The sequence below is a fragment of the Orbicella faveolata genome, unplaced genomic scaffold (assembly GCF_042242905.1).
Source record: "Orbicella faveolata isolate gen_17 unplaced genomic scaffold, um_ofav_v1 contig_24, whole genome shotgun sequence".
Taxonomy (NCBI): Eukaryota; Metazoa; Cnidaria; class Anthozoa; order Scleractinia; family Merulinidae; genus Orbicella; species Orbicella faveolata.
Window position 1 is genome coordinate 34,455,708 of NW_028301552.1, and position 27,576 is coordinate 34,483,283.

Genomic DNA, 27,576 nt, shown 5'->3' on the forward strand with positions numbered 1-27,576 from the left:
GCATGGTCATCGTAAGGGTAAAGTATCCAGAAGGGTGAATTTGAAAATTTCGAAAGAGATAAAGAAAACGTGGGACGTTTTGGTTCCCGCAGGCTCAGGTAAGCATGATCAGTGAATGTAAATACGGTTCTTACACATGCTTTGGTTTCTTGATGATTTCGCCCCATGTAAGGGAATCAAGACAATTTTGGATTCTGGATTTCATGCAGTGGATTTCGGTTTCCAGGTATTGTATTCCAGTCTTTGTCAGTGGAACTTGGGTTCCAGATTTCAATCGTTAGTAGGATTCCAGATTCCTTGAGCTGTATTCCGGATTCCAAAGCCCAAGATTCCGGATTCCACAAGCAAAATTTCACGGATTCCTGAACCCGGATTCTCTTACATGGGGCGAATGATTGACTAATAAATGGTTTAATCAATTGTTTTGTTAATAAACGCAACGTTAGAGTGGGAAAGGAGTTTTTTCTCCTTTCTTCCTTTTTTTATGGGAAGGGGCGGGGGGGGGGGGGGAAGTATGGAAGATCTTGTAAGAAATTAGTTATAAGTTATAGCGTATAATATTTATGTCGGAAAAGAAAAACAAGCAAATAGGCCATTGTGTAGCGAATTTTGATCCACAAGAGTTTTATTCTATTTTGAAATCTTCCAAGTCAATTTGCCTTTCTGTTGTTTTCTTTTCTTGTATGTTAGCTAGATTATCTTCTAACAGATGCCCATGGTCATAGGCTCCTGCTTCTAATCGATCATTTTTCCCAGGAGGGGCGTAAGGCAGGGCACTTCTCTCAAAAGCTACAGTGACTATACTGCAGGCTGTTATCATTGCGGATTTCTTCTTCTCAGTCTTCCAAGCCTTGCACATCGCGTTGGTGTCCGCACAGCTCGTTATGGCTTCAGTGATGCCTAAGCTGGGCTTATATTAGACGCTAATAGATTACCTGGGCTTATATTAGGCGCTACATTAATGTGGTCAATGACCTCAGGACAGCCAGTGACATGAAAGCTGCTATCGACTCGCATGGGGCCATCAAAGGTTGCTACTCAGTGGTGCGCAAGGTTGAGGAAAGGTCCCAAAACATGACCAAGCACTCGCTGAGTGGCATACAGTCTTTAAACAAATTTGTGTTCACTGAAAGTGGAGAGATCATCGCTTGTCGGGCCCACAATGTCGGACCTGGAAAGGTTTTTTCTGCGGCGTCGCTGGCGCGTCTCGCCACCTCTCAAGGCCCGACGAACTTACAAGTTCACCAGGCATTCAATAGTCGTGACATGCTGACTGGTGTCTTCCGTGCCCCTTCCAGCGCGAGGGAAAAGCAGCCTGCAGTACCTCCAATGGCGCCTATAGCCTAGAAGGGTTTCAGCTCGAAGAAGAAGAGAGTGTGGTGTTTCGCTGCCCAGAGGAGGGTTGTATAAAGGTTTACCAAAGTCATAGCAGCCTGCATCGACAACTCTGATGCCGGGAAACACCTTCTGGCATTAGAGAAAGGGAGAGAGTCCACGTACGACGAGATAAAGAAGTGGGCAGAGGCGCGCAAGTCAATTTCTGGTAGCTACATGGAAGCAGCTCATCCGCCCACATCTGCATCTGCCTCAGTTTCCCATAGCCAGTCGGAAGACGCACCGCCAACAGCTGACATGGGCTGGGCACTAAACAAGACCAAGAAGTCTGTTCATTTCACCACCAAAGTGCGCCAATATTTGCGTGAAGTATTCCTTCAAGGAGAGCACGAATGAGGTCCTTGCGAACCGCTGAGGGAACGAAGGTGTTCACCAAAGACGAGTGGCTGACATCTACCCAGATTTCCAGATATTTCAGTAGATTAGCCGCATTAAACAGGAGTGGGGCTCTTCATAGATCAGAGGAGACGAGGCCAGCACCGACAGAACCGGTACGCAAGGGAGCAGAAAGCAGAGATGACAAGAAGACCCATACGTGGCTGAAGCTCCCATCATTAGAACTCTTTAATAGTTTTTACAAAGGACAATTCTTTAGGGCTCAGGTCACAAAAACATGCAGTTGATATTGTTTTCAGTATTGCGAGGTCTTTCTGATAAAGTTTTCTGCATCAAGATGTGATGTGGTGTAGAAGTTTCAAGCAAATGTATTATTCCTTTATTAGACGAACAAAAGCAAATTTCCTTATACAATCATTCTAACGTTCAAATATAGACAATGTAAGCATTTTGATAGTGTTCTGTGACTCGCGTGTTTGACTTAGCAAAGAGTAACTCCTGTCACCTAGTTCACTTATACAATAACAGAGGCCATCATTAAGCCGTCGGTTGTTATTTTCGTGGCTTAGGACAAACAAAAGCCTTCAAAATGGCTCTATTTCATTAGAGTTTATGGTTTGTAACTATTTTGCGGCATTTTCTGTCTGTTGCTATGACATTATTACCGAATTAGCGCGTTATAATGAAAAAATAACAACAAACAATTGACCTGGGTACCCTGTGGTGGGCGAAGTTTTTTTAAGCGATTAGATAGAAATGGTTCTATTTCATTAAAGTGTATGGTGTGTAACCATTTTGTGGCATTTTCTGTCTGTTGCTGTGTCATAATTACGAATTTGCGTGTTATAATGAAAAAAAATTGACGCCGGTACCCTATGGTGGACGAAGTGTTTGCAGCCCTCCTGTGGAATAATTCAGTAAGTGTCCAAAGATTTTTTTACAGATAATGTTAGTATGAAGTCCCACCTTTTAGACGGTATGCTCCGTTTTTTGAAGCATGCTCCGCCATTGGAGATATTTTGGCCTAAACTTTGGGTATTTTAACAGTTTTCACTATTGGGTGTGAGGGGGGTCTTGTCTGAGACGACTTGTGTAATAGGAACTAGTCGTAGAAGAACGAAACGTAGACAGTAGATTGTCTTTGGGTAAGACAACATTCACTGAAAATTTGAAGAGATTTAGTGAATTCTTATAGCAGTAGAGCTTTATACTTTTTACCCTTTTGGGGGTTATTTTTGGTCATTTTTGTTGAAAAAACGAGGGGGGTGGTCAGCTCCCCCCGGTTTTGACCAAATTTCCTTAAACTTAGACTGAAGTAGTTTTGGGTGAACCCCTCAAACTGGCCAAGTTTCATCGAAATCGGTGAGATAGCCTGTGCCGCCCCTGCCTGGTCCTACCGTGGATGCACTCTTAACTTGTGACCAAAACTGACCAAGTTTGACTGGAAGTTTCGAGTGTCTTTTTTATAATGGATTTTAATTTCTATTTTCTTGTTTAGGGCAAACAAAGACAGCGTTTTCCTATCTAGCACTCTTACGGAAAGCGTCTATAACCCATTTCAAGAGAGTACTACTTATTGGCAGAAACAATTATGAAAGAATTATACACGGATCAACCTAATCAGTAGAACTTGCTTCATGTTTTAAAAAAATGGCCACGAATGCACTTGGACCTGATCAGCTGTGCTTGGTTTTGTATAAAGGCGAACTGATCATGACTTATTTCAAGTAAACCTGGACGGCTTGGCCGACTTTGTTGCTGAAATAACTGAACTGTTCAAGAGAAGCCCTGAGGGCTGCCCGGCAACAGCCGTGTTATCTTAAATGCACTTCTAGCTGACCTCTACTGTAAATCAGTGATGAGCCACCTGTGGTTTTTAGAAGGAGAGGAAGCTGTATAGTTTTTTTGTATGACGTATACTAAAGGATGCGACTTTCTACTGTGTGTTCTGTGATCTGTTTTTATTTTTGTAACCTAACCATGAAGCTGTAAATAAAACGACTAGTTAAAACCTAATAGGCCGACTTACAGTGAATAAAACTGTTAACATCATGTTGGGCCAATGGTACGAGGATAAAATGAACCCAATCAATAGTAATAATAGTAATAGTGATAGTATTCTTTATTGCGCCTTACTCTCCAAAGGGAGTTATTGGTCTAAATACAACAAAGATTTGAACATTAATTAACAAAAATACAAAATAACATTTACCATATCCGTGTACAATTGATTAGAAATTCATAGCGTTTATTATATTTGTGAACCAAGAATCTCTTTCCTTTTTTGAAACATTGAATGGATATATTTTCCTATAATTTTAGATGTAACCGTGTTTTCTGCTCTAAGTAAATACTTCGTCTTCTCGTTATGACCGGGGTAATGGGTGTCAGCGTTTGAAACTGATGTGAGTGCAGCTCATGTCTTAATGTGCTATACCCCCGACAATACATCAAGAAATGCTGTTCATGTTCTATGCAATTTTCTTTGTATACTAAACATGGTCGCTCTTCTACTGGGATTAATGCTCCTCTATTTTCATATTTGCCAGTTTGTATTCGTAATGCATGACATTACGAACCTAAGCCTTGTCAGGCTAATTTTGTGTGCTGGCTTTGTAATTAATGTCAGATAGTCTTCAAATTGATAATTATTTTTAACTTCCTTTTGTGTAAATAACGGTCAGTCAATGGTCATTGAAGTGTAAAGTTGTTTTTCCGGAAACACGCTTCTTGCGAATGTACAGGTGACTTTTTTGGATGGTCATGCTTATTGCATAGTTTTACTTTGAAAGCACGTCAGTTTCAGTCATGTTTCTCACTCAAGAAATTTGCAGCATGGCGTGCATTGCTTTACAGTTTGTGATCCTGTGTTACTTGATCAAAATGTACAGAGTTGTATTGCAGCTGGGAATGAATCATCAACAACTAACGGAAGCCAGAGAAAGGAGGAATCGCGAGAGAATAAACTACAGATCAGATATAGCTGACTTGCACATTCGCTATGCAACGGATCACGATGAACGCGAAAGTTGAGTAAGTGTGTTTTCTTCTTGAAATTTTTGTATTGGAAAAATAAAAAGATGTTTTAGACTTGAAAGTTAGTCATTTATTTTTACAGGCATCCTGCTTTTATCTGACTCATCAATTCTAGGACGGAATCTTGTAAATAATCTAATGCAGTTTCGTGCTTACTTGTGGCGGAAGCTGGCCAAATTTCACTGCTTGAAGTTTTGGCTGTCCATTTTATAACTATTCGTTTTCGTTAATGCATTTTAATTTCTGTTTTAATGTTTAGAGGAAACAAAGACGTTTTATGAATCATCCATGCGCGATGGACGGCGCGATGGACGGCTTAGGTGTGTTAGGTATGTCACGCCCACGCAACACAGCAAACAGAGCAACGGTATATAATTGACGCCCCAGTGACTTGTGCCTCTGGGCTGGAAAAGAAAATATGGAAATATGCAATCAATTTTAGCCTGTTTGGCTGCCGTTTCAGATGCGTTGAAATGACCGTGGCTAAACCCTCTGTATTTTCAGCGGACATTTAAGTCATACAAGCCATAATAAGCCATTGTAGACTTGGTCTGATCAGCTTTGTTTTCCTAAATCATTCATTCATTCGTTGACTTTCTCTTTAGCTTGTTTTGTTTAGACATGCGCACTCACTGACACTAATTTCGTCTACTACATTGTTTGGCACGGAAATCGGCTTTTCCGTTTTTTCAGGTTTCACACCTGAAATGACCCCTATAAATAAGTACTCTGTACTCAGCAGTAATCGTATGTGGCGACTTTGTTTTCCTCAGTACGACCGTTCTGAATGCGCATTTCGAAATCATGTTTTCCACTCAAGAAATTTCCAGCCTGGTGTGTATTATTTTACAGTTTTTAATTTTGTGTTACTTGATCAAAATATACAGAGCATTAAAGCCGCGCGAGAATCATCAACAGCATATAACAGAAGCCCAGGAGAAACAGAGGCAACCGTGAGAGAACAAACGATGACAGAGCTGGCTCACACATTCGCCATGCAACTGAAAACGATGAACGACAAGGCTGAGTAGGTGTGCTTTCTTTTTGAAATCGTTCAAAGTTAGTCATTTATTTTTTAATGAATATCCTGGACAGCATTTTATGAAATAAATTCGTTGCTTTCGTTCTGGCCATGCAAGAGAGCGCTTAGACGGAATCTTGTGAGAAAAATACTTGCCGCGTGTTAACTTGTGACCGAAACTGGCCAAGTTTGACTGGAAGTGTCGAGTGTCTTTTTTATAATGGATTTTAATTTCTATTTTCTTGTTTAGGCCAAACAGAGACGGCGTTTTTCCATCTGGCTTTCTTACTGAAAGTGTCTATAACCCATTTCAAAAGAGTACTACTTACTGGCAGAAAAAAGTATGAAGGAATTATACACGGATCAACCTAAGGGACCGTTCATTTTTTATAAGGTAGGGGGGGCTGGTGGGATTTGGGGGGGGGCCATGCGAAAAAAAATGGCTTTCGAGGGGGGGCCATCCCAAAAAAATAAGGGAAAAAGGGGGGGTCACGTGAAATATTTTAGTAAAACTTTAAAATGGCATAATGTTTGAATATCAAAAAAATTGCTATAGAATAAACATAGAAGGCAGGATACAAATTTATTACAAACTTTCCTTCTGCTTTAAAAAAACGTTTAGCGACAAAAAGCATTTGTAGCTACTGAAAAGAAGTATTTAACACTGTTATTTTCGAATGCAACTTTCACTGGCACTCATCTTCATCTCCGCTGTCGTCGAGTTCTTCGTCGCTGCTTGTGCTGCTATGGGAGTCTCTTTCACCAATGCTGCAAGAAGCAGCACTGCTTTCCGTCAGAGTGTACTCTTCAGGGTAAATGAAGGTGTAAACATAATCTCTGACTTCCCGCTCAAGGTTGGTGGTGATTCTGCTTCTTGCAGCATTGGTGAAATAATTCCCTTCCAAGAGCTGTGCGATGTATGGCCCATCTCTTCTAAATATCGACGTGGTAACATCCTCAACTTTAAGACACTCTACCGGGACGGCCGTTCTAGGAGGGTACACAAGGCATTGTGGAAGATCATTTCCTAGCGGGTTTCCAACACAGATTCCATAAACTCGTTGGACGTTGTTTTCAGTCCGCTTCCTCTTTCTTTCATTTGACTTTCTGCGGTTTTCTTTTTTCCTTCTCCTTTTGTTGATGTGCTGTTTGAGTATGCCTTTGAATATGCTGTTTTAATTGCTCTTCTTATTTTCTAGTGCTTCCATGTCCTGCGTGACCTTCGTCAACTTAGCTTCTGTACATTTGATCTGTTTTACATTAAAACTGTGGGCAAATTCTTCGCCCTGCTTTAAAGCAAGCCCATTGGACTGAAAGAGTGTGGAATCGTGTTCCTTTACATCTTTCAATATGACATTCAACTTTTCCACCATTGCTCTGTGCTCTTTGATGGAGAAGTTCAGTTTTCTTCCATCACTGGGCTTCAACTGGTACCCTTGCATGGAAAACTCACTCGCCCTTTCTGAACAGCCATCCGCACCTAGAAAAATTGCTTCTTTTGCTTGTAAGATGTCAAACTGCCTGGATCGTTCAGCTGTAAACCTTTTCTTAAACGACTCGTCGCTTTCGCCATTATTGCGCATTTTGGAATGAGCCTCTTTCATGATGCTCATGTAGTAATGCGCTCTTTCCCCGATTGGATTAACAATATAAAGAAGAACGAGCATGGAAGTGGCAGGCTGGTTTTATCTGACCCAGAGAGCGTTGCTCTATTTGCAGATAAGTTTATTGTCAAATCGAAGTTTGTGGTGGATTATCTTCAGCATCTTGAAGTGCTGGAATTTAAAAGGAAAAAGAGAGCAGAAGAAAAGGCAAAGTTAAGTAGGGAGGAGGATTATCCTTGGACTGAGTTGTGCGAAGATCTAACCAAGCTTAAAAAGCTACGTGTTCCAGAACTAAACAAGTACTCAAACCACCACGGGCTGAAGCAGCATTTGAAAAGCAGCAAGAGTGAGAAAGTAAAGGCAATTGTAAGACATTCATGCTTGCAGCAGAAGAGTCCTCTCAGAGCTGGCCCACCAACACTGAGAAATGCCAGGACATTGACACAAAATGACAACAGGGCAAGTGCTGACAGCAGTGAAACAGATGAAAGTGACAATGATGAGTATGACAGTGATGCCATTGACTCTGGGGGAGAAGATGACTCAAGTGACATCACTCTTGCATTCATCAATTCAGATGAGGAAGATGCCAATTAGAGGCCAAATGCCACACGCTCAGGGCGAGCCATAACTAGGAGATCCTAAATTGACTTCTCTTTCTTTTGATTTGTTTTTTAAACAACAGCTCTCTGTCGTATAGAGATTGTAAATATTGTCTTCATAGTGAGCACAATAACGTGAAGTAGGGGGATAAAAGAGAAATATTAAAAAAGTTGAAATCTAAATATTGTTTGTTCAATTTTTTTTTTTTTGGGGGGGGTCATCCCAAAAAATGTCCACTATAAGGGGGGGCCATGTGAAAAAATTGGTAAGCTGAGGGGGGGTCATGTGATTTTTAAATGGTGCTTCCCAAATCCCACCAGCCCCCCCTCCCTCATAAAAAATGAACGGTCCCTAATCAGTAGAACTTGCTTCATGTTTTAGTAAAAAAATGGCCACAAATGGACTTGGACCTGATCAGCTGTGCTTGGTTTTATATAAAAGTGAACTGATTATGACTTATTTCAAGTAAACCTGGACGGCTTGGCCGACTTTGTTGCTGAAATAACTGAACTGTTCAAGAGAAGCCCTGAGGGCTGCCAGCAGCCGTGTTTATCTTTTAAAATGCGAGTTCAAGCTGACCTCTAAGTTAATGATGAGCCACCTGTGGTTTTTAGAAGGAGAGGAAGCTGTAAAGTTTTTTATGAGGTATACTAAAGGATGCGACTTTCTACTGTGTGTTCTGCAATCTGTTTTCATTTTTATAACCTAACCATGAAGCTGTAAATAAGACGCTTAGTTAAAAACTAATAAGCCGATATGAAGTGAATAAAACTTTTTATATTTTACACCGATTCGCTAGGTTCGCAAATAAATTGTCACGAACAATCGATCCGTTCAACATCCGTAACTCTTGAATTGGATTGTTACTTCTCCGTTACTTCTTGAATTGGATTGCATTGTTGCTTAAATTATAAATCGATATAAAAGCATGGATGTTATGGGGGTGAACAGCCTGCGAAATTTGTGATTTTCGATACTCTGTTTCACGACTCAACACGGAAAAGATCAGGAATCCGAGGCAGTGTCCACTCTACGCCGGAGGAATTGAAACCGCAGTTTTATATTTCTACGGTTTATGGGCCTATCGTCCACACTAATCCGTCACGAAAACGGATCGATGCGTTTTCAGAGTGAAACTGCTCCGTTCTCAAATTCTTCCGGTGCAGTGGACGGAAAACACTTGATGCGTTAACAGAGTGAAAACTCCGTGTTAAAATTCCTCCGGCGTAGTGTGGACAGCGACAAGTTTCCCTCAACCCCGAACTACCCCTGACCGCCACGAAGCAAAAGACGCGTCGAGAAAAGGCAAGATATGTTTTATTTATTTATTTATTTATTTATTTATTTTCGTTTTTCTTACGAGGACCGTCTGCCTTTAAGTTTGGTTTGTTCTGGCAAATGTACAATTACAACCAGCCACCGAGCCTATATACATTTTGTTGTTTATGTCTACTGTATAGATCAGGTGAATGACATAACATGACATACGAATCCCTATAACTTATACTGAGTTCTGAGAATCTTGATGGCGCATAAAAGTTCACATCAGGCATGCGGAATATTGAGAGTCAACAGACCATGTGATGTTGAAAAGCATATTAGTCTTTTTTAAACAGCGACGGAGCCTTAGTACACATGATCCACAGGGACTGCGTTTTATCGCATCTAAATTATTTTTAATGATTGTTTTTCTAAGCCAGCTGCAACTGTCAATGAATGGCCGGGGTATCTTATTAAAAACAAACACTTAAATGTTATGGAAATATGCATGCAGGCATTTCGTCTTCTTTGTTTCTCTGAAATCACCCCTAAGGGGTACTTTCGACGCCGTCACTTAAATATATACTTTAAATGATTTCAGTAGCTAGCTGACTTTCAACCTCTATCTATTGCTAAAATCAACATTTTCCATCAACAACCGAGGTTTCACAGACAGATATATCAGTGTCAAAGTACATGCCGATGAAGGGGTGCCCTGTGTAAACTACGATTTGTTGATACGTTGCGCGACGGTGCTAGTCTCCGTAGAGTCACAAAAATATTTACATTATTTCATGCTACATATTTTCACATTAACTGGTTCATGTTTAAGCGTAAAAGCTTATTTGCAAAAGTATATATATTTTTTTACGTACATCATTCTAAGCTGGAAGCACAAATATAAGCAAACATCTGCAATCGTGTGCTTGTTTATCGTAAACAAACTCCGTGCTACTGATTCGAATATTTCCCCCGATGAACTGATAAAAGTTGACAGTATTTTTACATTGCCGTTCCTTGGTTCAGGCTCACTCTTATGGATCTTGCCTTCAGGGTACTTTTCCACCCATTCCAAACAATATTGGACCAAACAATATTCGACCGGATAAGGACTGAGCTATCTGTCGGGACTGGAACTAATCAACAAATGCAATCAAACTACAGCGAATGAAATAGAGTTGTTCCCACGGTTAACATCCCAAAGCCAAGGCAATTCAACGTCATGTTCGTGAACATATAAAATAAACTATAAACCACCCAAGATTATGAACTGCGTTCTGCGAACGCAATACCACCATACACAAATTATTAAGTAAGTGATACTATCTACTGAACTTGGTGCCGTCGCTTAAATTGACCGTCTTCCATACATTTATTATTTTGGGTGATCGATTTTTGAACAAATATGTTTGATTCTATTATCTATCTAATTTTTTTTTTTTTTTTTATCAAACTACCATATTTGAATTATCCATGCGTGATGGACGTCGACGAGGAAAAAGAGCTTGGTGTTTTCCTCAATTCAGTTTTTTGTGCAACGTAAGCATATTTGACTTCACGCTTCACTTATGTTTATTTTTAATCTTGCCGACGGTCTGTCTGACTTGAAACGGAAAAATGCAATCAATTTATGCTTCTTTTAAGATGCATTGAAATGACCGTGGCTGAACGCTCTGTATTTTCAGCGGACATTTAAGTCACACAAGTCATATAATAAGCCATTGAAGCCTTGTTTTCCTAAATCATTCATACCTCGAATTTCTCTTTAGATATTGCTTGTTTTGTGTAGGTAGGCGCATTCAATGACATCGTGGCTCATGACGTCATTTGCACTTAGACCAGCTTTATGTTCCATGAACGTAACCGAGACCGGAAAGCCTTTGACCGTGTATTGTTATAGGTAGATGACCCCTATAAACAAGAAATAAATTAGTACTCAACAGCAGTTGTAGGGCATCTTGAAGTTGATATTCATAGCTAGCTTTGTCTTCTTCAGTGAGATCGTTCTAAATACGCATTTCGAAATCAAGTTTTGCACTTCAGAATTTTCCAGCCTGGTGTGTATTATTTTACAGTTTTTAATCTTGTATCACTTGATCAAAATATACAGAGCATTGAAGCCGAGCGAGAATCACCAACAGCCTTTAACAGAACCCGCAGAAACAGAGCCAATCGCGAGAGGACAAACGATGACAGAGCTGGCCCACACATTCGCCATGCAACTGAAAACGATGAACGACAAAGCTGAGTAAGTGTGCTTTCTTTTGACATCGTTCAAAGTTAGTCATTTATTTTTTTAATGAAGATCCTGGACAGCACTGTATGAAATAATTCGGTGCTTTCGTTCTGGTCATGCAAGAGAGCCCTCAAACGGAACCTTGTGAGAAAAATACTTTCCGAGTGTTAACTTGTGACCGAAACTGGTCAAGTTTGACTGGAAGTTTCGAGTGTCTTTTTTTATAATGGATTTTAATTTCTATTTTCTTGTTAAGAGCAAACAGGGACAGCGTTTTCCTATCTGGCATTGTCACGGAAAGCGTCTATCAGTAACCCATTTCAAAAGAGTACTACTTATAGGCAGAAACAATTATGAAGGAATTATACACGGATCAACCTAATCAGTAGAACTTGCTTCATGTTTTAAAAAAATGGCCACGAATGGACTTGGACCTGATCAGCTGTGCTTGGTTTTGTATAAAGGTGAACTGATTATGACTTATTTCAAGTAAACCTGGACGGCTTGGCCGACTTCGTTGCTGAAATAACTGAACTGTTCAAGAGAAACCCTGAGGGCTGCCAACAGCCGTGTTTATCTTAAATGCGAGTTCGAGCCGACCTCTAAGTTAATGATGAGAAACCTGTGCTTTTTAGAAGGAGAGGAAGCTGTAAAGTCTTCTATGAAGTATACTAACTGAAGGATGCGACTTCCTACTGTGTGTTCTGTAATCTGTTTTAATTTTTATAACCTAACCATGCATGAAGCTGTAAATAAGACGCTTAGTTAAAAACTAATAAGCCGAGTTGCAGTGAATAAAACTATTAATATTTTTCGTATTCACCGGACTCGCAAGTAAACTGTGTAACAATCGATCCCTATTTTAATAGGGACTTTAAAAAGTCCGCTACTTTGCAGCAGTTTTAACAGAGAGCGAATTGGATTGCATTGTTGCTTAATAAATCGGTTTAAAAGCAGTCATTTGGAACTGATTTCATAGATGTTGTAGGGGTAGACAGCCTGCTAAATCTGTGACTTTTGATACTCTGTTTCGCGACCCAGCACGCGGACAAGATACCTTTTTTTAGAAATCCGAGGCAGGTCCACACTACGCCTGAGGAATTTGAAAACGCAGTTTTATTTCTACGGTTAGGCCTACCGTCCACGCTAATCCGTCACGAAAACGGAGTTTTTCGAAAACGCTAAATCAAACCGGAGAAATTTGAAAACGCTGGCTTTTCGTTTACGTGCGGACGGAAAACATTTTGAAAACGCAGCTTTTGGTAAACGATGGCGCCACGATAATCATGTGATTTCCCGCGTTTTCCGGCCTTAAACGAAAATCCAAAATGACTGGTGGAATGTTGCGTTCTTAAATTTCTCCGGCGTAGTGTGGATGGGAAACATTTCATGCGTTTTCAGAGTGAAACTTCCGTTTTCAAATTCCCCTGCCGTAGTGTGGACGGGGCCCGAAACTCACACAAGACATCGGCTACTTGACCAGAAATGGTTTCTTGTTTGTGTAAAACTTTGAGAGGGGCTTCAAATCTTAACACGGTTACTAAATGGAGAAAAAATATTAACTTAAGTCACAGACCCAATTCTAGGCAACATGCAGTGGAATACATATTTATATTTCAGCGATCAAGAATAACAATCCTTGGAGCTGCACATATTAAATATACTCTGACTGAGGGCGACAAGTTTCCTTCAGCTGCAAACTACCGCCACGAAGCCAATGACGCGTCGAGAAAAGGCAGGATGTTTTTCTTTTTTAAGTTGTTTTCTTATTTCAGACGGGCTAGGACCGTCTGCTTTATCCCTTCAAGTTTGTCAAATTATATATAAACCAGAAACGTTTTTGCACAGCGCGAAAAGGTCCGGCTAGGTATACGAGGTTTAGCAGGCCATGTAGATAACGGTTTCCCTGTTAGGTCGCGTAAGAGATGACAACAGGAGACAAAGGTAAACTATTCATTCTTGTCATTCCTTTATTTACTTACTACAATTCTCGTCCTATCCAACAAGATTGTTTGCTCCCTTTGATATCACGACAAACGACTGCATCTTTTCAGCATCTCCCGTTGGAGAAGCGCTATAGTGAGTTCACTCGTGGGTAGCGTTCAAAAAACACACGGGCCATTTAATAGCTCAACCAATCAGCAACTGCGAGTCGCTCTCGCATGGTTTGCACAAGTCCAGCCCTTGTCATTTCCTCTCGTTTCCAGTTTGCGTCAGCTACATATCAGCGGGAAACAGTTGACATTCACCTGTTCCTAGGCCTCGATAATCGTTTTTGGGTGACGTGGTCTGAGGCCATTCGTCGGGGAAACGTCACCGATACACGTCACCTAAATCAATTGACCGTGAAGGCCTGGGAGAAAGCCGGAACTAGGCAACTCGGAAATAGTTCAAAAACGGCGCGGTGAAATTTTCTTATATTATCAAATTTTGATAAGCATGATAGACATGATAAGACGCAACAATTGCCCAAGTTAGTACTCAGTTATTTTCCAGTGGACGTTGAACCGCAGGAGAGACTTGAGAAACCGTGCAAACTTCAATACAGGTGACCGAAGGTGAGCTAAATGTCAAAACAACTGTCATTCAGTAGACTCTCAGTAGAATTATGATCTTCAAAATCATCAGTAATATTAGACGTATTTCAAAGCTTATTAGACTTACTTTTTATTCTCCTTGTCATGAATATTTATTAAGTTAAGCTTATTCAACACACAATTTTCTCACTCGGAAAGAGTCAAATTTTTAGCCTACATCTTTTCAAAGGAAAATAGAGAGCTTAAGCACAGACGTTTTTGAGCCACGGACGTCAACCGGAAGTTTATGCTCTTGCTCTTAGCACGTTCTCATGCCCGGCCACTGAGTTACAAAGCTCTCATTCTAGTATTTACAACTTGACATTTTCAACGAAAGGGAGTAATACGCGTCGAAGAGGAGAAGTTTCGACTTTCGGTTGACGTCCGTGGCTCAAAAACGTCTGTGGTTTTCCACAACGCAAACTTCACAAAATCCCTTTCTTATTAATTTAACTTTTATAAAAACAATGAGCTTATTTTCTTTTGTACAACAGGTAAAAAATATCACAATTTTTTCTCAGTCTTCTTTCAATCAAATAATAATATAGTTTTATAAAAATATTCTGATTAATTATGTTATTAACACTCGTTTTCCAGTTGTTGGACGCACTTTCATAAAATATAGTTGATTTCGCAACACCTGAGAAAGGATTTAGTCAAAATATCAAGTTTACTATCTTTGAAACTAGCTATTGGTTTGTTTTTATAATAAACAAGAGAGTGATCCAGAACGCAAATTCTGCACAAACACAAACACACAGTTAGATAAATCTCCAATAATTTGGTTCAATCTTCATAATATCAATGTTTATCTGATGTTCCCTCATATCTACCCATTTCTTCTCTTATTTTTCCATCCTCAGCTGATTGATCAAATAACAAACTGAAATTCTGATTATAATTACGACAAGAAACTAAAAAAGTAATCTTCATTACCTCTGACAGCCTTGATTTTTCATATACTGCCCTAACACTACTGATTATATTTTTTGAACATGTTTCTTGACAGCTTCAATAACATCTTGTTAGTAAACTTCTACAGCACTAGCCGGTTCTAGTCGTGGGTCGCAGAGGTAGACAGTAGCTTTAAATTCTTCTATACTGTTCACAGCACTGATTTCATTTTGAAATGTTAAATGTGAAACCGTCAGTGAAATGTTCAGACTGTTAAAAATTATGTTTATAGTGACCAATGTGCTGAGTTACAGTCCTAAGCTAGTTCTCGGGCATGCCACTAATAAACTAAACGAAACAAATATTTCCATAAATTATGGCAATATACAAACATAACAGGCTTAAAAATTCCAACGGGTAGAAGGTTCAGTTGACCACTTAGCTAATTACAAGCATGACTGACGAGAGTTTTTAGAAATGTTTTATGCAATTGAAAGCTTCATCAATATCCCATTAGCTTAACTGCACAGTACCAGTCCGTTTTAACAGGATACACTGGAAGGTGACATTGGGTTGCTGAGGGGAGGGAGGTGCATGGGTACAGTCCATCATTCATTTATTGTATATGAGTGAAAAGGGTTTCTCTGTGCGTCGGTTTTTGCATTCCCATCTGATCCCGTGCTCTTTGTCCTCCAAAGTTTTTTACTCCATGGTGGATGATGACTGAGAGGCTCTTGCTCTTGTTTAAGGTCAAGCTCTATTGTCAACTTGTCCTTCAGTTCTGATGGCAACTACAGGTTAGAAAAAAAAAAAAAAACAACTTAATTTATTTCATAAAACCTTGTACCCAGAGTCTTTGTTACAACTGACCAGCATTTAGGAAACAGGCGACCTTGGAAAGTTCTGACTGGAAGACAGAAAATATCAGACTATCAGGCAAACACATGGCTGAATCAAGTCACTGGTGTTTTTACTTCCACTTATTTTCATTGTTTTAAAACCAATCAAAATCAAGCCTGCAACAGAACTCTCAAGAGTCACTTGTTTTGTCAAGCTTGTACAGTAAAGAAGGAAGCCACAAGGCTCTTATGTCTTTCCACCCATCCCCACTTGTCAAGAGAATTGATCCTAGCAGTATCCCAGACATTTGTCACATTTGAACCTAGTTTTATTAATGCACTAGTTCCCACAGTCTTGTGTACCCCAGTAGTAGTCATCTCACCACTGAGTGTCTTAAAGGGGCTTTCAGTTGGTCCCCTATGATGTAAGTACCAGGAGCCCATGGTCTTCTGGGGAGAACTCAGAAATCTTTTTTGATACTATGTACTAATGTGTCACTGACTGGTTAAAATCATTTTCAACTGAAAAAAAATGTGTTACTTACCATATCCATTTTCTGAGACACAAACTTTCTGTCTAGGGACTGGTTACATTTCAAAAGTTGAACAACCAGGGAACAGTCCTTTTTATTCTTCATCTACAATCAGTTAACAACAAAAATCAAGTTACATCTAGTTACAAGAAAGTTAATCAATTGCCATAAGCCCCGGTGATGTCATACTAATTATCCCAATATCATAAACTGATACTGTAATGTACCTTCCCTTGCCCCCAAAAGGGCACTTTACCCTCACAGTGTTTCTCTCTACTCAGTTGTATAAATGGGTATTAGTGAAGTTAATGCTGGGCAGTAACCCTACAATGGACTAACGTTCCATCCAGGCAGGAGTTTAATGCCACAGAAACTGGAAGAAGCTCTGGCGTGATGGACCGCTTGACCCCATACAGACTTTACTCTCCTTCAACTTGCCCCCCAAAAAAGGGTGGGGGTGGGTGGGTGAGCATCTAGGCTTTTCCTTTCTTAGAAAAGAATAGGGATTTCAGCCCTTTGTGTGCCTAATATATTCTTCCACAGAAAGATGGCCATGGCCCTGGACCATTCCTCTTAGATTTATTTGACTGCACAATGTGGACTCACAGATTCTTTCTCCAACTTGTTCATTTTCTCAACAAAGTCCATTAACTGTTCTGACATGGCTCCTACTGTTTCTTCAAAGCGGGATTTCTCTGATGCAAGCTCGGCAGCCTGTTGACACGACAAGTAGAGTCATGTAGATAAAACGTCTGTTCCTCAATGGACCTTACAGATATACTTCACATAGGTGCCTGAAGTACAGGAAATTGTGTGGGACCAACAAATGATTGGTTTACATCTGATTGGTTGGGTAACAGGCACCTGAGCATTTTAAATCAATGATAGAAAGACCAAAGTAATTCTAGATAAATTTGTAACTTTCAACACTTACCGGTATTGACACACGCAGCTCATTTCTGATTCTGTCGCAATATACTAAATTGCATATGAACTGATTTAATCCTTACTTTCTACAGAGTGATCACTACCTATTTTCTCCATACCATTAGCTAGCACATTTTAACATATTTAAATTCATGCATGTTTCAGTAATTAACAGATCACTGGAAAATATATTAATTACCAACTGAAGGATTCTGTTCTCAAGCTCTTGATTTTTCTTCACTACATCGTCATAATCTGCTTTAAGTCTGAAATTAAATCCAATGCAACCACAATATTAACATTGAAACAACATTTCTTCCAAAACTACAGTTAATATTTAAACAAGTGTTAATCTAGAGGCCACTTGAAATAACTCAGAAAGCTTCTAACTTGGCAAGGTAAGCTTTTGGTCTTTTTTGCTTGTTTTACAGAACTTTAATCTGAAAATTAGCTTGTGCTTTTATCTTTTTTGGGGGGCCACATGCACAGTAATTGGCGCTATAAAGACTGGTGATGATGATGATTTTCTAAATTACCTCTTGACTTGCTCTTGGGTTAATTCCAGATTTCTTTCCTTCTTTTCAGTCACTGGCATTTCTTTAATTTCTTTGTCATTCTCTATTTTCTCCTCTCCCAGTGAAGTGAGTTCATCTTTGTTGTTACCAGTCATGGAGCCCTCAGACTTCTCTAGTAACTTTTGTAGTTTATCTCTTAATTCCTCATTTTCTAATCTGGGAGGTTGAAAAAACTTCACATCAGGCACACATACAGGGTGAGGGTGGTGAAGATGATGACGATAATTATGATAATGGTGATGATGATGAACATGTGAGGGTGGGTAGTATGAAAATGATAGGTGCTGAAGTGTCAAGAGTTTGAAGAAATTAGTCAAGAAAGTGTCTTACCTTAACTGGTTACAGGCCATTGAAGAAGAGCCACACTGAAAACAGACACATTTAAGTTATATTTAAAATTGCAAAGTGGGAAATTACCCACATTTTAATGTTTGAACCACAGAGCATTAATGTCCAGGACATTTTCATATGCCAACGAAACATTGTCTCTTAGTTGAAAAGTGCTGCACGGTTATTTTACCATATAAATTCGCCAGATTTCCAATGGTTAAGTATTAGTAGGTAAGGAGATGAACCTCTGCATTTCACGAGAAAATATTTCTTAATATTATTATAGTGTTGTCAAGTGGCCTAGTGGAGACGCGGTGGCCTCATGATTAGTGTGCTCGTCTCCGGATCGAGGGGTCTGGGTTCCAGCCCTGGCCGGGGACACTGCATTGTGTTCTTGGGCTGAAGACACCTAACTCTCACAGCACCTCTCTCCATCCAGGAGTATAAATGGGTACCAGTGAATTGTTGGGGAAACCTAAGAAATTGCAGGGGAGTGATCTGCGATGGACTAGCATCCCATCCAGGGGGAGTAGAAAAACTCTTAGCCGCTTCATCCTACAGAAAGTGGGATAAGCTCCGGCAGCTATGAGCCAGTTGGCAAAAGTCGACAAACTCCTGGACCGGCAACCCTAGTGTGCTGTCTTTATTGACAATAATTATTTGAGTCAAACAGTTGATACATTGGAGCCATTAATGTTGTCAAAATTGTTTCAAAAACCTTTACTAAAGGGTTTCAGTCTGTGTTCTTCAACCCTAGAACCCCCCTAGAAACACCTCATACCTCACATGGAGTGACTGCAACATTTGGCTTTTCTTTTGTATCCATTGAATAAGTGCTTCTTTAAATCCTTGACAATATTCCACAGCGATATTACACTGCAAATGAAACAAGCACCCAATTGGTCACATTTCATCTGAGGGTATGGGATTCCTGTGTGAAAGAGTTGGAATGCAAGTCACTCACTAAGGGGTGTAAGTTCCAGATTTTGTATTAGCAGGGTATTCGCAGCACGAAGCCAAGGAGGCTAGATGGAATCTTTTGGTGGTCAAAGAAGGCTTTAGTCATTCCCAGAGGGGGGTGGGGGATCCCATGTGATAAGGTTGGCGATGCTCTTTGAAAATTTGGAATTAAACCCTAAAGGAGACCAATCTGGGCAATGGCTCAAGCTTTATTTGACCACTAAAAGATAAAGCTGGCATGACAGTGGTTTTCATTGTTTCTTCAAGTGCGATTCTTAAATATGCCTTAAATGTGGCTAAAAATAATGGCTTTTTGTCCTGCACACTCTAAGTGAGACCAAAATCTATGATTTACACCCCTAAGTTAGACAATGAGCATCCCTGACATTTTCATGTGGGAATCCTCTCCTGACAAGTCATACCGAGATTGGTCTTATTTGTAAGTCTAATTCAAATTCATATTGTCAAACCTTTAGCTTGGGAGCCCCTCCCCCTCCCAGGATTCTATTTACACTGCTGTTGACGTCACTAGTACTGTTGAATGCCAAGCCATGTTTATCAACAGACTGAATGATTAAGGTGACATTCTCCAACAATGTTTGCCTTTTGGCTGCACAGTCTACCTGTGCAGAACACAGAACAGTCAGTTAACAATAAGGGTTTCATTGTACTAGAAAAAGACAACAAATCCTAATAATTCCTCTCCCATTACTTTCCTGGAAAATAAATTACCAGTAAGCAACTGTGAAGTCAAGTATGTACATTTTTTCAATGTCATTTTTCAGTTATAGTCATGATCTACAGTCTACCCAAAATGAGGGAAAATATTTACCTGACAAAAAGAAAATATAAAGAAAATGGCCGGCACTATGGCCTAGTATTAAGGAACTCCAAGGAGGGTAATGTGAAGTGCGGTTTCAAAAATCCAAGATCATTTGTCCACCAGATGTGAAACATGTTTTGTTTGTCTTATAAAGAGCGGTTATTCAGGGCTTGACTTTCAGGAAAAAACCTTGGGGCCAGCTGACCCCTAAGTTTTCAGATTTAGTTGCCAGCAAAAGTATTTCAATCAGTGAAAAGCATGGAAAGTTAGTCGCAAGTGAAAAAAATTCAGTCCCACTGGCGACCCTAGAGCTCTGTTATTACTGAAGATTAACAGTCCCAAATGGGAACCTAAAATAGCAACAATCTTGACCTTAGTGTAACCCAAATCACTTAAATATATCATCTCTCTTTGAACAATGGTATCTGCAGCACACAATCAAGGGCACAACAATAGAAGGTTAATGGATTAAGAGATTTAAAAAGCCGCTGACAAGTGAAAAAGGCTGATTTGCTGTGTAGAAATAATGCTTCTAAGCTTTGAGATCATTTTATGATCAACTAAGATTTGAAAACCTTTACAGTTCCTTTACCAAAGCAACATTGTTTGCAGGTAGTTTAAAAATTATAAAACAATATATCATTTTTGTACGAGACAGTGTTTTGATCTACAGGGTAATGTTAAATAATTTACAGAGTGGGGGTGGGGAGTCAGCGAGGTAGAACTCTCTTGTAAATCAAGACCCTTATGTACCAGGCATTCGTTTAGATTCATTTTATCCCTGGAAAGTAACCAGATGGTTGCACCAAACAGATTGAAACAGACATGGGCCGCAGATTTTCCAGTTTTGCTTGGGTCCTAATAATTATACCGTACTCGAATAAACATGTGGTCACTCAACTGAAACTTATATTATAAACCCCTGAAAACAACTTGAATATTCCCTAATACAGGGACTGTTAATAAAAGGAATACCCCAACCCCAGGTCAAACTATGTTATATAGACTACAGTTTACAAAACAGTGGGCCAACCAAAATTGTCTTTTACGCAGAAAATAATTAAAACGTGAAGACTTCATGCTAGGTAACGACGCTCAGGGGCACCCAACGGATCGTTTCGGTAAATTATCTGTTCGGAAGACCTTTAATCCCCTCTGATTTTCTTAAGAGAATTGTCACCTCGAACTTTCGTGATATGAGAAATTTAATGTCTGTTGTTTTCGAATTGTAAAAAATGTCGTTTTGGGTACCGAAAAAAGGTCAGCTATCATTTTCGGAAAGGCGATAAGACCTAAGGTTTTCGGGAAATGGACAAAAAAGCCCTAATAAATTCGAGAATACTCAAGTTCCCCTAGAATAACCGAACAGATAATTTTTTTTTAGCGCAACCTAAAATTAACCTACAGAGCTTTAAAAGTACTCCACATAGCCTAAAACAGCTTTTAAAAGCATTCGAGAGAAAACGGTCGTTGGGTGCCCCTGGACGCTGGAAATACATGCGCGCGAACACGTTTTACGTGGAGAATGACTTCTAAGGGTTCATGTTGCACGGCCGAAACTACTCTCCACAAGTTTTTCTTTTTGCACCATGTATCAAAATAAACAACATTTTATGATACTTAATTGTCTTAATCAACTAAATGGTTGTGGTCTTTGATCGCTAAATACGTACTCCCAGTTAGTAAACACAAGTTTCTACTACTTGTAGGAACGCGTTCATCTGTTGTGCATTTTTCGTATACATGGACGTGTAGTCGAAAATTTAATTTCAAAAAGCACGCAGCTTTCACTTACTCAGCTGTATTTTACTGTGGCACGCAATTTAGATTTCTAAATCTATAAAATCCATGCACTTCAAGCTTTACTGTGGCAATTAGACTGCCGAACCAAATTGCATTAAAACATTTCTCTTACTAGTTTAACCGAAACGTTTGCAAGCTTTTACTTACCAAAGTTAGAGAACGCTTTTGTGGTTGTTAACATCCAAGCATCCAAAATATAACTGGCGTGACTTTCTACATTTCCTTTATGGGCAGATGGAACAATGTTTAACGAAATGTCTGCACGTAGTTCGGCGAGTTGATTGATTTGAAACATTATGTAATTGTCAATGTAAACAAATCTGACAGCTAGGACCAGTTCAACGCGGTCACTCGATTTATCTCGGAACAAACTAAGATGACTCTAAAATATTTCCTGGATCCTGCTAAGCTGAGCCCGTTTTTCTTGGGAAGATGAGAGGGAAAATGGCTAAATCTAGAATTAGAAGGTCTACTGCAATGTTTACTGTAAACTATGGACCAAGATCTTAGAGAGTGTAAAATGAAGATCAGTGTTTATTTTTGATATTTTTCAACTTAACGCTTTTTGGGTAGGACACGTACGTGTATGCAGGCATTCTAGTAGCATTAGTGTGTACATCGGAGTTCTGATTCCAATCAGAGTAACATGCACTGGGATCGGGCGATGTTTTTTTTTTCTTTTAACATGTCACGCAGTCTTTTCTCGAATCAACATTAACCACCCAAAGGAAGGATTGCGTGACAAGTCACACGGGATTTTTCCTGTGAGTGAGTGACTGACTGAAAGACTGTGTGACTGACTGGCTGGTTAACTGACTGACTAGTCTTAAGGCTGACTGAATGGCTGACTGTCCCAGCGATAGACTTGACTGACGGACTGAAATGATTCGAGCCGGAACTGAAAGGTGCCGTGAGTTATAAGGCCACCCCCGTCCCCACCTTCTCCACGCCGGGCCGCCGAGGACCACCGCATCATCAAACGAACATCTTGAAAAACACCCTTGCGATAAATAGACTAGACCCCAAATTCCTTAACGTGTTCAAAGCCCCGAAATACCCATAAAGAACATCACCGGGAGACCAGACAATATCGTCTGTTGTGTTAACCTCAAAACACAACAGCTTAAAAAAATGATTCAGTACAATGAAAGAGCAAAAATATAACAAAAAATTTCGGCCACCGCAGAAAGTTCTTTTACGTCTCCTTCACTTCAATCCCAGAGTAACCCTAGATCTGCCAATAATAAAGCGTTACCATGATACGGTGAAGTGGCCGTATTATGAAATGGGCGGATAGACGGAGTTTATTCTTACGCCCTCTGCGTGGAGTGTTCTTAAAATTTTCACCATCAACCTTTAAATGTTTTAGTTCGATATATGTATAAAAAATACTTTTCACTTATACAAAGAACTCGCAAGAAATTGATGGAAGTTTGTTTAAGTCTGCGTGAAATGTATTAAATGCTGAATTGTGAAGTTGTGTAATATAGTAAATGTGCAATACTGTGTGACGCAATCTAGGCATATTGTATGATTTGGACAGCCAACTTGGCGCTGTTTCAGAGAAAGAGTGTCACAGCTACAACATAAGCTAACATACAAAATTATGAGCAATAACTGCATTATCATACAAAAGACAAGGGATTACTCAGAATTGAAGGCACTCAAGGCTATCTTTGAGGGTCAACGAGACTAACACGCCACGTGTCCAAGCGTGACCTTGCTCCCAGCCTACTCGCGCCATCCACTGAAAACAGGAACTACTCATATTCTTGAAAGCGGATTTTATCATTGTAGTTGTTAACGGGCCTGTTTGATACGCAGGTCTCAACATGTCGACTAAAAGCCTTTTGTCTACCGTTGCCATCCATTACTTTGGCTTCACAATGGCTGTGGACTATTCTATAGTGCTTTTGTCAGTTCAAGAACTTTGGTATTCGCTCGGTGGAAGCACCACTTATTATGGCTTCATGTTCGGAAGTTACGCACTCGCCCAAGCGGTCGTTTCGCCCTTGCTGGGCTACATTTCCGATTTGCGAGGTTTAAAATTCGCCGTAATGCTGGCGTTGGCTGTTAACGTTACGGGAAATGTGTTATACGGCCTGTCTGTTCTTTCGCAGTCGCTCATCATGATTTTCATCGGGCGTTTCATAGCAGGGCTTAGTGCCGGCTCGGTTACTCTCGCACTAATCTACTTGACAAACACAACTCCAAGAGAAACTCGAGGAAAATCCGTTGCTAGCTTCAAGCTTGCCCAAGCAGTTGGTCTTTTAGGAGGACCTATAATCGGCATTTTTCTTGTGCCGCCACTAGCGGGTAATATCGAGAACAACGTTTCGATGACCACGGGTAAAGTGTTCAATATGTACACAACACCGGCTTGGTTGGCGACTGCCAATGTTATTGTGATAATGTTGCCACTGGTGAAATACTGCTTCAAAAACCCAATGGCGCCTCATATGGCCATGAAATTTGACTACAAAGAAGCCAAAGGACTGATAGCTCACACTACAGTGCTAACGCTATCGATGTTTTTCGGAACGGCGTGTTTCTGGGGTATCATAAGCGACTTATTTACCCTCGCGTTCGGACAATACCGACTCGTGTCAGCACAGAGAGACTTGTGGAACGTGTATATTTCCGGTGGCATCGCTTTCGTCTTCGCTGGAGTTCTGATACGAGGTACAATTCATCGAAAAGTTTCTCCGGCCATGTTCTCTATTCTTGGACTAATTGCTAACGTATGGGGATTTGTGATGCTCCTCGACTACAAAATCACCGATGAACGCTTGAGGAATGGCTTCTATTTTGGAGCCGTGGCGCTCGCGACTTCCGGCGGTGCATCTTTCTTCACCGGTGTCGGCGTTTATTACTCGCAGAAAATCACCGATTTTAGCGATCAGGCTCGCAATCGTCGAGGACTGTTCCTCGGGTTCTTCAACTTCGCCGAAGCTCTCGGTCGATTCGCCGGGCCAGCTTTGATATCACTGTTCCTTCACTTATCAAACAAAGGAAGCTCGCAGTGCGATTCTGTCGAGTTTGACTCCACCAACTGCGAGGTTTCCAACGTGAATGCAGTCCTCGCATCCTTGTGCGGTATCCTGTTTATAAATCTACTGCTGTTTATATATTACCATATTGTTCATGGAAAGCGGCAAACCGATGGCTTTCTGCTCACGAATACCGACCTTCCGAATGCCTTAGAGGGTAGACTCACTTTCAGGGACGACCAGGACGGTTTTATGGACGGAGACAGAGAAAGAACTGGCCCTTTCCAGACCCAGATGGAGCTCTCTCCCCCACAGATTCGCAGGACATCTTCACACACCTCTTCGCAGGATGGTAGCGTACACACAGTGTGATCTGTGCAGCGTCAAGTTAGTTAATATTTGTACTCTTCAACTATTGAAAAGTAACAGGACGCTTGTTACCTCTTTTAAAGAGAGCACCCCACACTCTTGCATACTACTGCTGGGGTGAAATTAAATGAAATTGATCCCTAAATATTTCCATCCCGTGTCGGGGGTTTAACATTGTTATATCCACATGCAAATTTAATCAATGGAATTTATTTCGAATACGGTAGTTTTGCGCATAATTTAGTCACAGTCTTTTGTGAAGTGTACATTTGTAAACTGCCTGAGGGAAGCGATCGGCTTTTAAGTAGAAAGGATGGATATGTGTTAAGCAAGGAACAGAAACTTGGTTTGAAAATTTTGAGATGAATATCATGGGACATCTGGCGGTATTTATACTCCTAAGAATTCTGAATAAACCTTCTCGATAATGTAAAACCCTTCAAATTCCAAGAAATGGACACCAACGTGGAACGAAATTGACATCTTGTGAAGCAACATAAAATTATTAGAGAGCTTGAGCAATGACAGCGGCGACCCCGAGGACAACGCCTAGTAAAAAATGAATTTATATTTTACCTTCGAGTTTTGCAATTGTCTAGATCTGTTCAGTGCGCTTATTGGTCTTAAAACTTGTTCAGGCTAAATACGTAACGCCAGCGTTTAATCCAAATGAAAATACGAAAAATAAGCCGTCGTCGTTCGCGTTCTCCAAAATACGCAGAACTTGGTCTTCTCACGTTGTTGTTGTGCAGAGGACGGCCAAGAAATGTACAAAGATTTATAACGCACGTGCACAGCCATTGTTCTACTCATTAAACCTTTTGTTTGGTGGCGTTCTCGTTGCCGTTGCCGTCGTGGTTTGCTTAACTTCACTATTACGTGACAAAATGTGTACGTGCTTGAAGGAAGTTGGAATTCCGTGATATCAGTTAGGATAAGAAGCTTATGCCCGCTCTTTGAGTGGCAGGATCTGTTCAACGAAAAGACTAGAAACATTTGTATACTGACATAATAAAAACCTACGGGAATCTCAGGAAGTTCTTATAAACAACAGTAACTTTGCTTTTGCTTGCAGTTAAAAATATTTAAGGAGACACTTCGTCTAGGATATTATATTTTTTTGGAGTGCAAAGTTGCTTTCAAATTGAGGGAAAAGTCAAAATAATGTTTCTCTAAGGTGGCAAAACAGCAAAGTAAATAATCAAAGATGATTATTGCCGAGGAAGCAAAAGACGATTTACAGATGACAATTTTGAAAAAAAAAAACCCAGAGTTTTCGAGGTATGCCGTGCATAACGTATTCCTCTAAAGGAAGGAGGTGCTTAATGGCACGTGCAATCTCGTGACGTGAATTTATTTAGTAGCTGTACAAAGTTAGTTAGTGCCTGTCTGTTTACCTAAGAATGATTTTACCCTTAACCCGTAAAATAGATAAATACACAATAGGATGCTATCAGACACTAATGGTGTTGTTTTCTTTTGTTTTTCTGTGACAGTTTAGGGATAATTGTTACATGTTGTTTTATGGGTTAATTGAAATCAATCTGTTCTGTTTTTCCTAATTATATGTTACTGATACGCTTTAATACAATGCTCGAATTAACATCAATTACTACGAAATTTAAAGTAAATAAAAGGTGAAATATAAGAGTTTCTAATGAGGGTGGTTATTATTATAGTTTTTTTGTAAGAACCATTGAGCATTGAGCATAAGATTTTTCAGAATTTTCAGAATCCTGGCGAGGCTGAGATAAACTGAAGGGTATTTTTTGGAAGAAAAAACATAGAATTGCTAATTGCTTATCATAGGATGAACTAAACAGCGTCCACACTACGCCGGAGAAATTTTAAAACGCAGCTTTATTTCTACGGTTAGGCCTACCGTCCACACTAATCCGGCACGAAAACGGAGCTTTTCGAAAACACTCTTCAAACAGGAGGAATTTGAAAACGCCAGCTTTTCGTTTTCGTGTGGACGGTAAAAATTTTGAAAACAGAGCTTTTCGAAAACGATGGCGCTACGATTATCATCTGATTTCCCTATCCGCGTTTTCCCCAACTGAACACACAACCAAGATAACCGGTGATCGTTGCGTTTTTTTTAAATTTCTCCGGCGTCGTGTGGACGGAAAACATCTGATGTGTTTTCAGAGTGAAACGTAAACGGGCGCTTACTGTCAGAGATCGCTTACAAAACAAATCTGTAACGTACCTGGTGTTTATTCTGAAACCATTGGGAACACAACACCCTTATAGAGATATTGGCCTGGCAGTGTTTACAAGGCAATGGAATTTACAACGAAACGTGAAATAATTGTTAAAATGGCATAGTTTACTTCCGGTCACGTCCACCTTAAGAACATTTCCAGGGTCGCTGATGGTCAAAAAGATTAAGAAAGACTTTGGCACAGCCTGAGCTACAATTTTTTATGGTCTTAAACAAATAGTGCATACTATTCTTTTTCT

At 40.1% G+C, this 27,576-nt stretch overlaps 2 protein-coding genes, 1 long non-coding RNA gene and 1 pseudogene across 5 annotated transcripts; 3 read left to right on the forward strand and 1 right to left on the reverse strand.

Moving 5' to 3' along the window:
* Positions 1–739: 739 nt before the first annotated feature.
* Positions 740–1,347, forward strand: LOC149111386 (uncharacterized; annotated as a pseudogene).
* A 9,773-nt stretch (positions 1,348–11,120) lies between these two features.
* On the forward strand, positions 11,121–12,309 carry LOC149111387 (uncharacterized). The gene is made up of 2 exons (XR_016208092.1): positions 11,121–11,155; positions 11,366–12,309. It is a non-coding gene; the product is annotated as an uncharacterized LOC149111387 (long non-coding RNA).
* Positions 12,310–14,133: 1,824 nt separating this feature from the next.
* On the reverse strand, positions 14,134–27,401 carry LOC149111388 (uncharacterized). 3 transcript variants are annotated; one of them, XM_089291318.1, is made up of 8 exons: positions 27,323–27,401; positions 18,947–19,041; positions 18,166–18,200; positions 17,797–17,991; positions 17,460–17,526; positions 16,940–17,047; positions 16,346–16,438; positions 14,134–15,752 (listed from the first exon to the last, which is right to left on the reverse strand). In XM_089291318.1, exons 2-8 carry the CDS (start codon positions 18,989–18,991, stop codon positions 15,570–15,572), a joined length of 726 nt encoding a protein of 241 aa, XP_089147444.1. In that variant the 5' UTR covers positions 18,992–19,041; positions 27,323–27,401; the 3' UTR covers positions 14,134–15,569. The 3 variants fall into 3 exon arrangements, with proteins under 3 accessions (XP_089147444.1, XP_089147443.1, XP_089147445.1); XM_089291317.1 differs by lacking the exon at positions 27,323–27,401 and adding an exon at positions 21,899–22,048; XM_089291319.1 differs by lacking the exons at positions 18,166–18,200; positions 27,323–27,401 and adding an exon at positions 21,899–22,049.
* On the forward strand, positions 22,121–26,763 carry LOC110056698 (major facilitator superfamily domain-containing protein 8-like). Its single transcript, XM_020763212.2, has one exon. The coding sequence runs from the start codon at positions 23,584–23,586 to the stop codon at positions 25,111–25,113; it is 1,530 nt and encodes a 509-aa protein (XP_020618871.2). The 5' UTR covers positions 22,121–23,583; the 3' UTR covers positions 25,114–26,763.
* Positions 27,402–27,576: the final 175 nt, after the last annotated feature.